The following is a 14,011-nucleotide window of genomic DNA, read 5'->3' on the forward strand; positions in this document are numbered from 1 at the left end:
TTTTTTATAACATTTTCTTTTATTTGCATACTTAGAGGGTCTTTTTAAGTTTTAGGACAACCTTATTACATTTAAACATTTTGGTAATATATATCACACAGCATTTTCACGACTGAAGAACCAGTGCATAAGCCAAATACATTATCCTCATTTGTAGCTTATATTTTATTTTTCAAAGCTTGCTAGTGATGTTGATATTTCGAACTTTAGATGGCTTTGGGGCTGAATCCTTTGGCACAACAATGGTAAGCACACCATTCTCCACCTGAGCCTTAATTTGATCCACTTTCACGTTTTCCGGCAATTCAATTTCTCTAGAAAAGTTCCTTTTCCCTGTCCCTCTCTCTGCGACATGCCAAACTATGTCCTTTCCTCGTTCCTCTTCTTTTCCTACCTCTGCCTTTATGTGCAAAATGTTCCCTTCTTCCACTTGCACCTTTATTTCCTCTTTGCTGTACCCTGTTTACCAAATACGGATCTTCTTAAAACAATTGGAAAATAACTACGAAATAAAAATAAATTTATTAAAGATAATATTAGAATAAAATAATAATATAATAATTCATTGTTCTTCTTTTAAGATAGTGAAAATCTTAGACTTTTTCATTTCCCAAGTAAAAAGTTAAAATTCTAAGAATTAAAAAATTAAAAAATTTCTTAAAATCTATTTTTTACTTGCAAGCTAAATAATTTTACAAAATCATTCGTCTAAAATCCCACAATTCAAACTCCCCCCTAAATGTTTTCTACTAGATAGAGGAATGTCTTTTCCTATTTTATATTAGTTAGAATCATTTTTCAAACGGTATACGCCAATTTCTTTTCCTCTAAAGCTAAAAAGATCACACACCAGTAAGTCAAAATGTATCAAACACATGGTGGGCATTTGACAAAATACCAAAGAAGTAAAACTTTTAACTCCTTTGACAAAATCGAATGCAGAATTGTAAGTTACATGTTCCGAATTCAGCAAAGAAGACAGAAAATAAAGCCCATTAATCTAATCAAGCTAAAGAGAATAAATTTGGACTGCAAAAGCATTGAAAAGTGTAGATATGAGAGTAAGAGAAGTGGGAGTTTGTACCTGGAACATTGAGTTTGAAGATATGTGCAGAAGAGGTTTCAAGCCAGTCCAAGAGAGCAGTTGATCCAGACCATTCACGGAAGATAGGAGGGTTCAAGAAAAGGCGCCTAAAAGGGTGACTATAGATACCATCAGCCATTGTTATCTGCAGAAATTGAGCTTTGAAATATTGTGTTTATGGCACAGAAATGGAGTTTCCTTGCATTTATCTTACGGGGAGTATGTGACGCTTGAGAATCCAGAAGCTTCTCTGGGCTTTATCTTCATTCTGCCTCGGGCTTTGTAGAAGGGCCAAGATCAAATATTTAAGGGATTCTTTCACAAATATTCAAAAAAAAAATGTTAAAAGTAACGTAATTTCTAATAGTTAGGCTAATGTGCTATCTTCACGATCTCTGTATGGATCTATTCTAGGTCCCATTAGACTGCAATTTCGCATTTTGATAACGTATTTTTTAAAAAATTACTGTAAATTAAAAATTAGTTTAAAAATACAGTTAAATATATTTTTTACAAAATAGTATATATTAACATTTTATTTTATTTTTTATAATTTTTATGATTTTTAATGTTTTTAGGATATATTTAGTATCTACTCAATAATATTAATTTGATTGCATATTAAATTATTGAAAAATTGAATATATGCATAACTAGTATTTAAAACTATTTTTTAAGAATATAATTTATTTTACATATAAATCATATTTATTTAAAAAAAATTTAAAAATTATCATAAATTTTCTTTTTATAAATGTACAATAAAAAATATATATTAGATATATGTTGGATATATATTAATTAAGAATTCTAATTTATTTAATTTAAGTATTTTAATTTTAAAAATTATTTTTCTCAATAGCAATAATATCGGTTTTAATTGATTGATTTAATTAAGATTTATATAATAACTCTCGTGATTATTAGAAATTAAGAAAATAGTATTATAATAATTATTTTATTATTCTATATTTTATAAAATTATTAAATATTATGTACATTTATAACATAATATAACAAAAAAGGTAGAAGTAAATGAGATCCATTCAATAAAATATGAAATACATTAAGTATATATTTGATATCTGAAATATTTTAATATATTTATATATTTATTTATTTCTTTCAAATATAGAAAACTAAAAAAGGAAACTCTAACAATTGGTATACATTATATTTATTTTAGTATATATTGCATATATTTATAGTATATTATAAATGCTTATACCTTTTAAAAAAATTAAAAATAGCAGCAAATGGTATATGTTTAACAAAATATGGTATACATTAAATATATATTTGGTATCTGCAACTATTTTAATTCATATAGATTGCATATTTATAAAAATAAAAAGGTAAACTCTTAAGCAATACTATACATTACACTTATTTTATTATATGTTGGGTATAAAATATATATGTTAGCATATATTAGGTATATGTTAGATAACTTTTAATTAAAGTTTCAATTTGTTTTAAATGATTTTATTCCGAAATTTAATTTTTTTCAATAACAAAAATATAATATCAGTATTTATTCAAAATAATAGAATACATTATATATCTCTTATATATAAGATACTTGCTATATTTATATTTTTATAAAAAATACAAGAAAAAGCTACACTAAATAGTATACGTTTCACAGATCTTGGTATATATTTCATATATATTTAATATATATATTATATAAATGATATCTGAAACTATTTTTCGATTTTTTAGTATATGCTTACATGTAAGTTTGGCCACTATTCAAAAAAAGTGTTACTAATTTCTTAGGATAAACATATTATCAAATATTATCAGGTACAAAATATAATATCATTTAATACAATTTATTAGCCGACTCAAATAGTCTTATCATTTCTTGTTCATACATAGATAACACTATTACAAGAAAAAAAATTGAATTAAACTGAATAACTAGCTAGCAAGTCTTGAATTAATGCTCCATGCCATCTCATTTATTTACTAGTTGTATAATAAACACACACTCTTCCTTTGATCATCTTAGAAATACATTTTTCTTTTTTTCTTATTTATTATATATTTCTAAATATAAAAATAAATAAAAAAACAACAATGTATGCACAAAAAACATAAAAATTTCTAGCATATCAAAATAATAAAGTTACAAATAAAATTTTTTCTTTCTAAAATTGTATGAAAATAGTTACTATATACATACTTTGGCATTTGTTCATATATATTAATATATGTGTATTTCTTTGAATATAACATCAAACTCATAAACACTATACACATTAAAACCATCATCAAAAGAAAAAAAAGATATATATTATTAGAAAATTCATCAAACACCTTAGATGTTCAAATATCAATTACAATCATTTATTTCTCTATACATTTTAATGCTAAAAGGGTAAATCATATAAACTTATTCATTTTTAAAAGTTATTATTGCCCCACTATAAAATCTATAGAATTGACTGACATTCTCTTCCCACTAAAAACATATAATCTATAGTTCAAGCATATTAACAAACAGATAGAAGGCAAGAAAATTTGAAGACATAAGTTACCATTTTATTCATTTTTAAGACATCTAAAATATTTTTATACTTATTAATACATGTATTCACATCTTATTTAACAAAGACAATATAAAATTTGAATCAAACACCAACAAATCAATTCTAACAAATGAAAATTAAATAATTATACAACCAAATTTTTTTTTTATAGAAACACCTCAATACCCACCTGAAAATCATTCAGAAAGAGAAAAGAAAAATAAATAAATAATAAAAAATAAAATTATTCAAATAATATATGACATGAGAGGGAGAGTGGTTGTTTTTATTAAAGGAAAGGCGACCAACGAAGGAGTAAGTACCACCGAAATAAGCAATCCACGTCGACAACAAGTTGAGTTCTTTGAATCATATGACGTTGCTAATTACTGTGTAAAAGTGTTGGTAATTTTCTTGTGAAGAAGTGGAGAAGTAAGAGAGAAATGATGGAATAAGAAGAGTTAAAGAAAAAAGAAAAATAGAGCTTCTTTGTATACAATTTCGTAAAAAAGAAAAAAATGAAAGTTTGCTGTATTTCTTAAAGTGTGAATTGTATATCCTAGAAAAAAAAAAAAACCTCACCATATAAATGGTATTATTTCAAAAAAAAAACAATATTTTTTTTGTAATTTCTCCAATATTTAATAAATCATAATAATTACTATTATTAATATTTTTAAACTTGGCTCGGACTTTGATCGGTCAAATGAAAAAGTTTAGGATTAGTGAGGATCAAATCAAAATTACATTAGTATTTTTTAAATATATAAAATATTTATAAAATATATAAAAAAACAGCTTTTATAATATAAATTATAAATATATTATATGGCACTAAATTTAATAGATTTTATTAGCATTATAAAAAATTAGCATATTTAATATAGCATATTTTAAGAATTTAATTGACTTCTTAAATCTAAAATAATTTTTTTAGAAAGATTAAAATGCTATAATTAATAAATTTGTAGAATCACATAAACAATAAAATAAAAGTATCTATTATTCAAAATAAAATTTTGTATAGATAAAAAGTTATTATAAGAAACAATTTTTTAAATATTGTTTGATAAATATTAAATATTTAATTATTAAAAATTAATTACATAGAGAAATGAATATAAAAAAATAAGTTTTATAATAAAATATCAATAATGTTAATTTTGCTTATCAATTAAATCACTTTTATTCTTATTTGACGGTGAAATGTTTGGATTCCAACTTGTAACATTTAATTTTTTTTTGTTAGAGTTAGTCCATTTAATCCGTGATCGAATCATTAATTATCGGACTAGCGGTTGACCCTAACAAGTTGTCGATTTAAAGATGAATTGATATAAAAATAGATTTTAGAGACAACCAAATCGGAACATATTTTGGTTCACAATTGCTTCGATCGGGTTGGATCGGATCGGGTTGATGACTATGACTATTATAAGATATTTTCTTTTAGAGAAAATATTTTTTCCTAAAATAGTGAAAATTTTGTCTAGATTATGTATAAGATGTAGACAAGTTTAGATGAAATTATTAATTCTCGACAGTTTTATTGAAATCAATAATATATATACGAGTGGACTTCTAATTCTAAAAGTAATAACCTTGTACAACTGAATTTATAAGGAAAGTTACTGTACATCTAAATGTACAACTTCAAGAAAAAATTTAATCTAATTTTTAATTTTTTTATTAAGTATCAATTCATTTAAAATCTAATTGTTATCAAATTTTAGTGAAATTGATTTTTTGTTTTTAATAAATTAATAATTTTAAGTGATCTAATTTCTTACAATACTTTTTCCAAAAAATGTATAAAAGTTAACTATATGCGTAACACTCCTAAAATGCTTTGAATATGAATAAAAATTAAAATCTGATTGAACTTTTAATATTTTGATGGGATGTATAATTTTCTAACATAATTTAGTATTAGATAAATTGAATTTATATGTTCAAATTTGATAATTATAAAAAAATAAAAAGTAATTTTCTAATGACATCTGACACAAATACCATCTTCTACCTGTAGAAAAAGTAATAAGAGATTGAGAAAGAAAAGGGTATCAACAATATTATGCAAAGATAACAGCAACCTCAAATCTCTCTTATTTGATGTCCAATCAAAGGTGAAACCAAACAATAATAACAGACTTCTGCTATTCAGAGCTTTAGGTGGCCTACATGGCAGATCGTGTTGGAAACACTGCAATTTTTTTACTTCAAATCAGAAAACAATGACCATTTTTTGTGATCAGACAAGTTGGGTGATGTTCTTAGATTAAATAATCGTTATTAATATTCCATAAAAATCATATTCTCCATTAATATTTCATCCACGTTATAAATTCAAAATTTAATTTTTCATATAATGCCCAAATTATTATATATTAATTAAAAACAAGCCAATAATTTTATTATGTAAATTTGAATATTTACAATACTTGAATTATATAGTTTTACACTAGCTATTATATATAAGAATTAAAGTTAAATTTTATGTTTTTACTTTTAAAATAATTATATTGAGAAATTAGATTTAAAAATAATATTTTATCAAATTGCTTTTTATTAGAAACTAAAATTATAATTCAAAAGAAATGATGAGATTATGAAAATAAATATTCTTGCGTCTATTGTTACTGTCCTTTTTATTGCATTTTTACTTATAATTTATGTAAAAACGGTTATTGAAAGTGATTAATTTGAATGAAACTTGACTTCTTTGACTTCTTAATTCTTGTCAATGATTGAAGAAGGATAAAAAAAAAATTAAATCCAAAAGCCTGCAATTTACACACATATTTGATCATTTATTAATTAATAACTAAATCCTGAAATTAATATTCTTATAATTATCAAGTGCAAAATTAGCATATTAAATTCTCAAATTGATACCGGTAAATGAATAAAATCACAAAAATTAGAAAATGTCCGTTTCTATAGCCTAAAAGTTCTTTATTCCATGAGAGAAATCGAGAGGATTTCTTCTGTTTTTTTACGCAAAACATTATTTGCAAAATTGAAGAAGTTTTTTTATCATTATTTCTATAATATTAGTTTAAAAAGGTTCTGTAAACAAAACTTAGATAAACATTATAAATGATTTAAAGATCATGCTTCTCAGCATTGAAAATATTTATAATTTTTTGAATTTTGATAATTATTTACTTTTTATTAATAATAACAATTCCAATTATTAAAATTTTACATATATATAAATTTCTTAAAATCCTAACTCAATTGGGATTTTATAGTCAATTAACAAAAAAGAAAATAAAGAATAACCATAATTTGATAGAACAAAATATAAGGACCTTTATTAATGATTATATAACAATGTCGGATAAAACTATTAAAAAAGAATATGGTTCTATTATATTAGGAAAAGAACATATTTTAGTAGATCATTGTTTAAAAAATTAGGATTCGTACATAATAAATTTAATAGCACAAAAAGTGAATACAAAGAAAAATAACATATAAACACTAATATAAAGAACAACCAAAAATAATATTGCATTAGAAGAATATTTCGATTGAAATAGTGAAATTCTACTAAATAAAATTTTGTTTAAGATTAGTGATTTATATTTAAATAGATATTTGCACTATATTGATAAAAGCTAGAGCTATTATAGACACTTAACTACCTTAATACCCGTCTTTGGATGGAAGTCATTTTACATAAATAAAATATTTATATGAATTAAAATTAATATGAATGTTTGCTGGATTATTTAAATATAAATATAAATTGATATAAAAATATGATTATTAATTTTTTAATATTTAAAACTATTAAATTTTTAATCAGAATAAGTAAATAATTATAAATTATTTTACAAAATAAAAGTTTCATTATTTGAGAATTATAAACTTTGTAATACAATTTTATAAATATTTTCTTTTAACTTTCTTATTTACTTGTACTTTAATTATATTTAAAGATGAAAATATAATATATGAATAAAAATAGTTATTAATAGCAGTAATAAAATAATCTAATGCCCATTCTTTGGACGGAATTCATTATATATGAATAAAATATGGCTAAATACATAAATGAATCTTTGTACTTATCTCGTTTTTGCAATTGATCCAATTATCTCAACTTTAATTCAATTGAATTTTTTAATCTTACGGGTTATTAGTTTTAAACCCTTCAATCATATACGTTACATATGTATATTTTACATCATCTAAAAACGTGTAAGTTTGAATAAAATAATAATATATATTTTAAAAAATAAAATAATAGCTAAATACATAAATGACCCTCCTAAACTTGTTTCATTTTTGCAATTAATCTTCCGAACTCAACTTTAATTCAATTAAACCTCTCAAATGTGAAACTCTATATGGCAAATGTGACAGCCTGACCTATAGAAGCGGTCCGATGAGGGCGGGGAGTGGACGCTGAGGCAAGGATAGAATGCCTGAATAAGGAGCGGCTTTTGGTAGGCTTCTAGGATGGCAGCACCCTAAGGTACGGGGGTACATGAATGAATTGAATTGCACATTGAAATGGAGCCGGAATGGTTGATAACATATATGTAAAGAGTTGGAACTAATTACATCAGACGTCTTTGGTTGTTTGGTTGTGGAGTTATAAGAACTCCAAAGTTAAAAATGCTTGGTTTGTGGAATTTTCAGGATTGGTGACCTCTTGGAAAGTTCTCAAATCCACCAAAATGACAAAACTGTAAGGCCAATAGGGGGCAAAGCGGATGATATCTTATGTGATCTAGTTCCAGATCATTAGAAATAGTATTAGAGCAAAACCCCTCTAGTAGATGTGTGGTTCGAGGATGAACCAGGCGAAAACTGGTGGGTATGTGACAGCCTGGCCTAGAGAAGCTGTCAAATAAAGGCGGGAAGTGAACGCTGGGGCAAGAATAGGATGCCTGGATAAGCAGCAGCTTCTGATAGGCTTCTAGGATGGCAACACTCTAAGGTACGGAAGTACATGAATGCATCGAATTGCACATCAGAATGGGGCGGGAATGATTGATAACATATATGTAAAGAGTTGGAACTAAATTACATGAGATGTTTTTTGGTTGTTTGGCTGTGCAGTTGTAGGAACTCCAAAGTTAAACATGCTTGGTTCGTGGAATTTTCAGGATGGGTGACCTCATGGGAAGTTCTCGAACCCGTCAAAAGGAACTGTGAGGCTAGTCGGAGTCAAAGCGGAAAATATCTCATATGATATGGTTCCGAGTTGTTACAACAAAATTCTATGAAGCCATGTCATATTATTTTCAAGTGAGAAAATGACATGTGGCACATTTATAAAAAATATTAACTATAAATTTTTATAAAAAAATTAAATGAGATTTTAAATGCTAACACTCAATATGGTTTTCATGAATTATATAAATATAAAGTTATTATATAGTATAATAGTTATTACAACTACTACAAATTAATAACAATTTTTATTTTTTTTATAAAATATATGTTTATATATATATATATATATATATATATAATAAATTAGTAAAATAGTAAAAGAGTTGGAGTTTTTAATTTGGATAGTTAAAAGAAATCTGTAATAGGTTGAAGAACTTATTAGTCCAATATAATAAATAAAAAATAATTTCAATCTATATATATATATGATACTAAAAAAATAATAATAAAAAATAAATAGTAACAGTTTGAATAATTTTATTTATTAAAAATAATTATTATTTAGATGTATGAAAACTTATTAATACAATGAAATGTATAAAAAAAATAAAATGGATAAATATATATACTTCTCATGTTTATTTATCTTAGCATATAGAAATAAAAAAATTATAAGAATATATTATATAATTTTTATAAAAAATTAGTATAAATATAATTAAGAATATCATAGAATAAAAATAAAACTTATTTTTGTACTAATATATTTATAACTTGAATTATATAAGATATATAAAATAAATTTTTTAAATATAAAGTAAATAAAATAATTATGCAATAGCATGAGTAAAGTACTAGTAAATGCAATATGTCAATCTTTTATTGATTAAATGACTAAATTGTAATTAATTAAAATTAAAAAATTAAAATAAAATAAATTGAAATTTTATGATGAAAATTACATAATGAGTTTTAGACTTTAGAAATCTAAGTTTCTCTTATGTTTATATTTTTCAAGAAGGAAAAAGGAAAAGAAAAGAAAAAGTAAGTTTCCTCTCTCTCACTCTCTGCTTACTTAACCTATAAGCTCTTGTCATATAATAATGGAGCAATGTTAGATTCCATATAAATGCATGATTGGTCATTTGGGTACAGAATGTCCTAAGTGATCAAAGTTTTGGCCATGCAATGCACCCATTATTCTGTAAACTAAGAAATTAAAGTGGTAAAGCCAAATGGGCTTTTGGCTGCCTTCCATGATGCCAAAGCCCTTTTTCCTATCTAAAATCTTAGTCCCATCTGGATGGAGCTCCTTTTACAATCTTTATGTGAACCTTTTAGGGCCATAAGGATCGCAAAAAGCTTTGTTTAATGGATTTCAGGATATACTTGCATGATTCTTGGTTTCTTGCTTAAGGAGAGAAAGTGCTTTTGTGCATCTTCAAATTATGGTAAGCTAACATGTAATCCACTATAATGCTAACTAGTGTCCAATTATTATATGTGTAAAGAAGAAAAGTTTATCAATAGCTTAATTAATCGATGTCTTTCTTCTTTATGGCAATTCCATTCCAAATTCAATGGGGACTCCTCTCTTTGCCCAAGGTAATGAGGTGGGGTAGGAATTGCAAATCCTGTCCTATCTATTACTTTTTTTCTCCTTCTCCTAAATTTTTAATAACATTGGTAGCCAAATGTTATTAAAATTAAGTGATGACCTTTGTGTAATAATATAAGCTAAGTGCTAGGAAATAATATGTTGTCCGACAATTGACCCAAGAAATTATACGTCTAATAGTAACCAATGCCACAACGTAACATAACGATAAAATGAAATCACTTTAAGAATAACATCAAAAGTTGACATTTCATTAAAGCTTAAAAAAGTATAAAATGATTACTAAAATAATATTTAGATAGTCTTCCATGCTTTCTTTTGTGTGCAAATACAACAAAGTTAAAAAGAAAACCCAAGTTCAAAAAGACTCCTTTAGGTTTAATTTTTTCTTTTTTTCCTTAAATTCAAAAGAAGGAGAAAAGAAAAGTTACTTTAGTATGAAGTAAGAGATGCAAATGAAAGCTTTTTGCTCGAGATCCAAATTTCCTCAAATCTCACATAGAAAACCTTCTTTCACTATGGAAACAACTAAGAGAGGCAAAAAAAGAAATTTAAAAAGAAGAGCTATATTAGATTATACTTTTTTTAAGTCCACTAAAAAATTGAAATGATGGAAGCATATGAGATTTTGCCATAGGATGTGCCCCAAGACCAGCAGTTTCTATGAATATCTAATTCATATTTGGAGGCAAAAATAAAAATTAATCGTACTATAAATCATAATCAATTGGGTTTTTAAGTTAGGGTATGTGAGTTTATTTAATTGGATCATACAATAATTCAATACAATTAATTATCTTTTACTTTCTCAGGAACAAAAAATAAATAAATAAAAAAGGAAGAAAACTACAGTTGCATATGTCGTTTCAAGCGAAATACATGAGCTACAGGACTTATATTTTTTGTTTAATTTGAGGGGAAAAAAACCTTATTATACAAATTCTGGTCTTAAATTCATTTCCTTAAATATGTGGCGTTCCCTTTTTCTTTCTCTTTTTTTTTTTTTTTTATATTAGTGTATTTTAATTAGTAAGTACAATTTTTTTTTTTAATTTGTTTACTCTTTTATGTTGAAGTTATTGATTTTCTTTGGATAACGGATCAAATATCTCCTAGATTTTTAGCTTAGGGTGAAATAAGTATAATTTTAATTATTTTAATAAATATATCCATAACTTTTATTTAAAGATCAAATAGATCCAAACTTTAACTAAAACTTATGAAATTGATGACAACTGTGTTAATAATGATTTGACAAAGTCGATGATGATAGTAAAATAGAGACAATAAATTTCAATTTTAATTTTTTTGATAAAATATATAAAATTTAAAAATTTAAATTTAGATTTTATTTTAAATATTAAAAATTAAAATTTGTTTAAATTTATTTTATTTAATTAATTTGACCTCCTCCTTTTTTTAATCCAAAGAGGTCAAATTCAGATTACTCTTCTAATTTTTCTATATAAAATTTGACCTAGTAAAACAAGAAAAGAAGGAGATATTTGACCTTTTATCCAATTTTTTTTTCATAGAGTACTTGATACCTTTTATAGACATTTATGATTTCATTTTTAATAAAATTTTAATCTTTTCTGTGAAGATATTTATGGTATTTAGTAAGTATTAATTGTAAATATCTTTTAGATTTCAAAGTTTAAAGAGTTAATTTACTTACCAATTGGAAAAGTTTTATTAACATAAATGGAAAATATGAATATAAATTTTCACTATTGAACGCTCAGAATTTCTTTATGAAAAATGGGTCAATGAAGCCGCCTACTCTAATTAATTTATCAACTAACTTGCTTATCTTCCCTATACTCTTGTATTAATTTGAAAATATTATTGAAATTTTGCTACTTTTTTTTATTAAAGTTTTTCATGTGAGAAACTTATATTATTGAATCCATAAACTATTAGTCTTTGATAGAACATAATGAAATATGTGATGAAATTATATTATATGTTTTATTATTTTATATAGTAGTACAAAAATTGGATAAAGGATCAATTTATCTCTTTAACTTATATCTAAGGATCAAATACATTTCAATTTAAATTTTTTCAATATATAAATGTCTAAAGGTTAAATACACTCAATTTAAATTTTTAACAAATAACCTCCTGAACTTGTGTATAATGATCAATTACACCAAATTTATATTTACTAAAAAGAAAAAATATTAGATTTTTAGATTTTAATTAAATTATAAAATTATAAATTTTATTAATTTATAGATACAATATGTAATGATATGTTATACAATAATGTGTTCGAAAAAATTTAAAATTTTAACTTTTTTAAAAAATAGACTCATAACTTGTCTTTTTTAGATCAATTACATCTAAATTTTAAAATTTTACCAAATACACCTTTGTATAGTGCGTCTAGATATTGTACTAGTAAATTAATAAAATAAGTATTATTTTAGTGTTATAATTAAATTAAAATTTAAAAATCTATTGTTATTTTATTTTAAAAAAATTAAATTGAGTCTGGACACAAGCTCAAAAGGCTATTTGCTAAAAAACTTTAATTGGGTGTATTTAACTATTGAACATAAATTCTAACAAAATAATTTACTTTATCATTGAATTTAGTTGAAATCCATAAAATTTATAGAATTTATTTACAAATTTAAAATTTGTATACTTTGAATAAAATAAAAGTTCCATATAATCAAATTTATATGGAATTGGTTATAAAATTAAATTCAAATAAAATAGATAGAATTTTTAAATGAATTCCATATTAGTAAATTAATATATTTCATAATATCAAAGAGCTCTTTTAACTTAATCATTTCTTTTTCATGTCTTTTTTTAAAATAAAATAATTTTTTTTTATAAATTTTAATAAAAGATAGCATATTTTGCAAACTAAATGCATTTAGAATTTTTACCTTTCAGGAAGTACTATTTCCTCTATTTACTTATTCCATACTAGATGATACTTGAGACTGTATTTTTCTCTTCCGGTAATTGTTAGAAGTGCATGTGATTATTAATGGTGATTATCTATATATTTTCTTAATTGGTGGGTGAAGATAATACTGTGGAAAGTGATAAAGAAGCAATATCCTATGTTTTCTAGTGATAATGTTGGATCTTTTTATTTTTATTTTGATGGTGACAGAAAATAAATTTTTTGATTGGTTTTAATTAAACGATAGTAAATTAAATATTAATATCTTAAATTAAATTCAAAAATAGATAAGGTTTAGTTTAGTCTCCCTCACTTATAGCCTTCAAGTTCAATTTAGCCTTTTTCGTACTCATTATAATTCGTGCAATTCACATTCTCAAAAAAGGATTATTATTATTATTAAAAAAAGAAACAAGTCAAATTGCACCTAATTGTAAAATTCAAGGGCCAAATTGAATTTATTATTATTATTATTATTTTTAATAATTGAACTGGGAAATTCAGTTGCATAAGCTTTTTATAAGAAAAACTTTATTACACTTTTATAAATTGCTTTTCAAATGCACAAAATCACTTGTAGGACAGAAAGCAGAGCGACTGACATGCCCACTTCTACTTATAAAACTGTTGCAAATGAATAATATATATAAAAAGAGAGTAAAAGATTTTGTTTCTTACCCAAAAGATTAACAACTACAATGACACCACCA

At 24.1% G+C, this 14,011-nt stretch overlaps 1 protein-coding gene across 1 annotated transcript; it reads right to left on the bottom strand.

Moving 5' to 3' along the window:
• Positions 1-1,373, bottom strand: LOC125369980 (15.7 kDa heat shock protein, peroxisomal). The gene is made up of 2 exons (XM_048373503.1): positions 1,085-1,373; positions 1-459 (listed from the first exon to the last, which is right to left on the bottom strand). The coding sequence occupies exons 1-2, from the start codon at positions 1,221-1,223 to the stop codon at positions 173-175; spliced, it is 426 nt and encodes a 141-aa protein (XP_048229460.1). The 5' UTR covers positions 1,224-1,373; the 3' UTR covers positions 1-172.
• Between the last annotated feature and the right edge of the window lie 12,638 nt (positions 1,374-14,011).

Source organism: Ricinus communis, chromosome 5 (genome assembly GCF_019578655.1).
Source record: "Ricinus communis isolate WT05 ecotype wild-type chromosome 5, ASM1957865v1, whole genome shotgun sequence".
Lineage (NCBI taxonomy): Eukaryota > Viridiplantae > Streptophyta > Magnoliopsida > Malpighiales > Euphorbiaceae > Ricinus > Ricinus communis.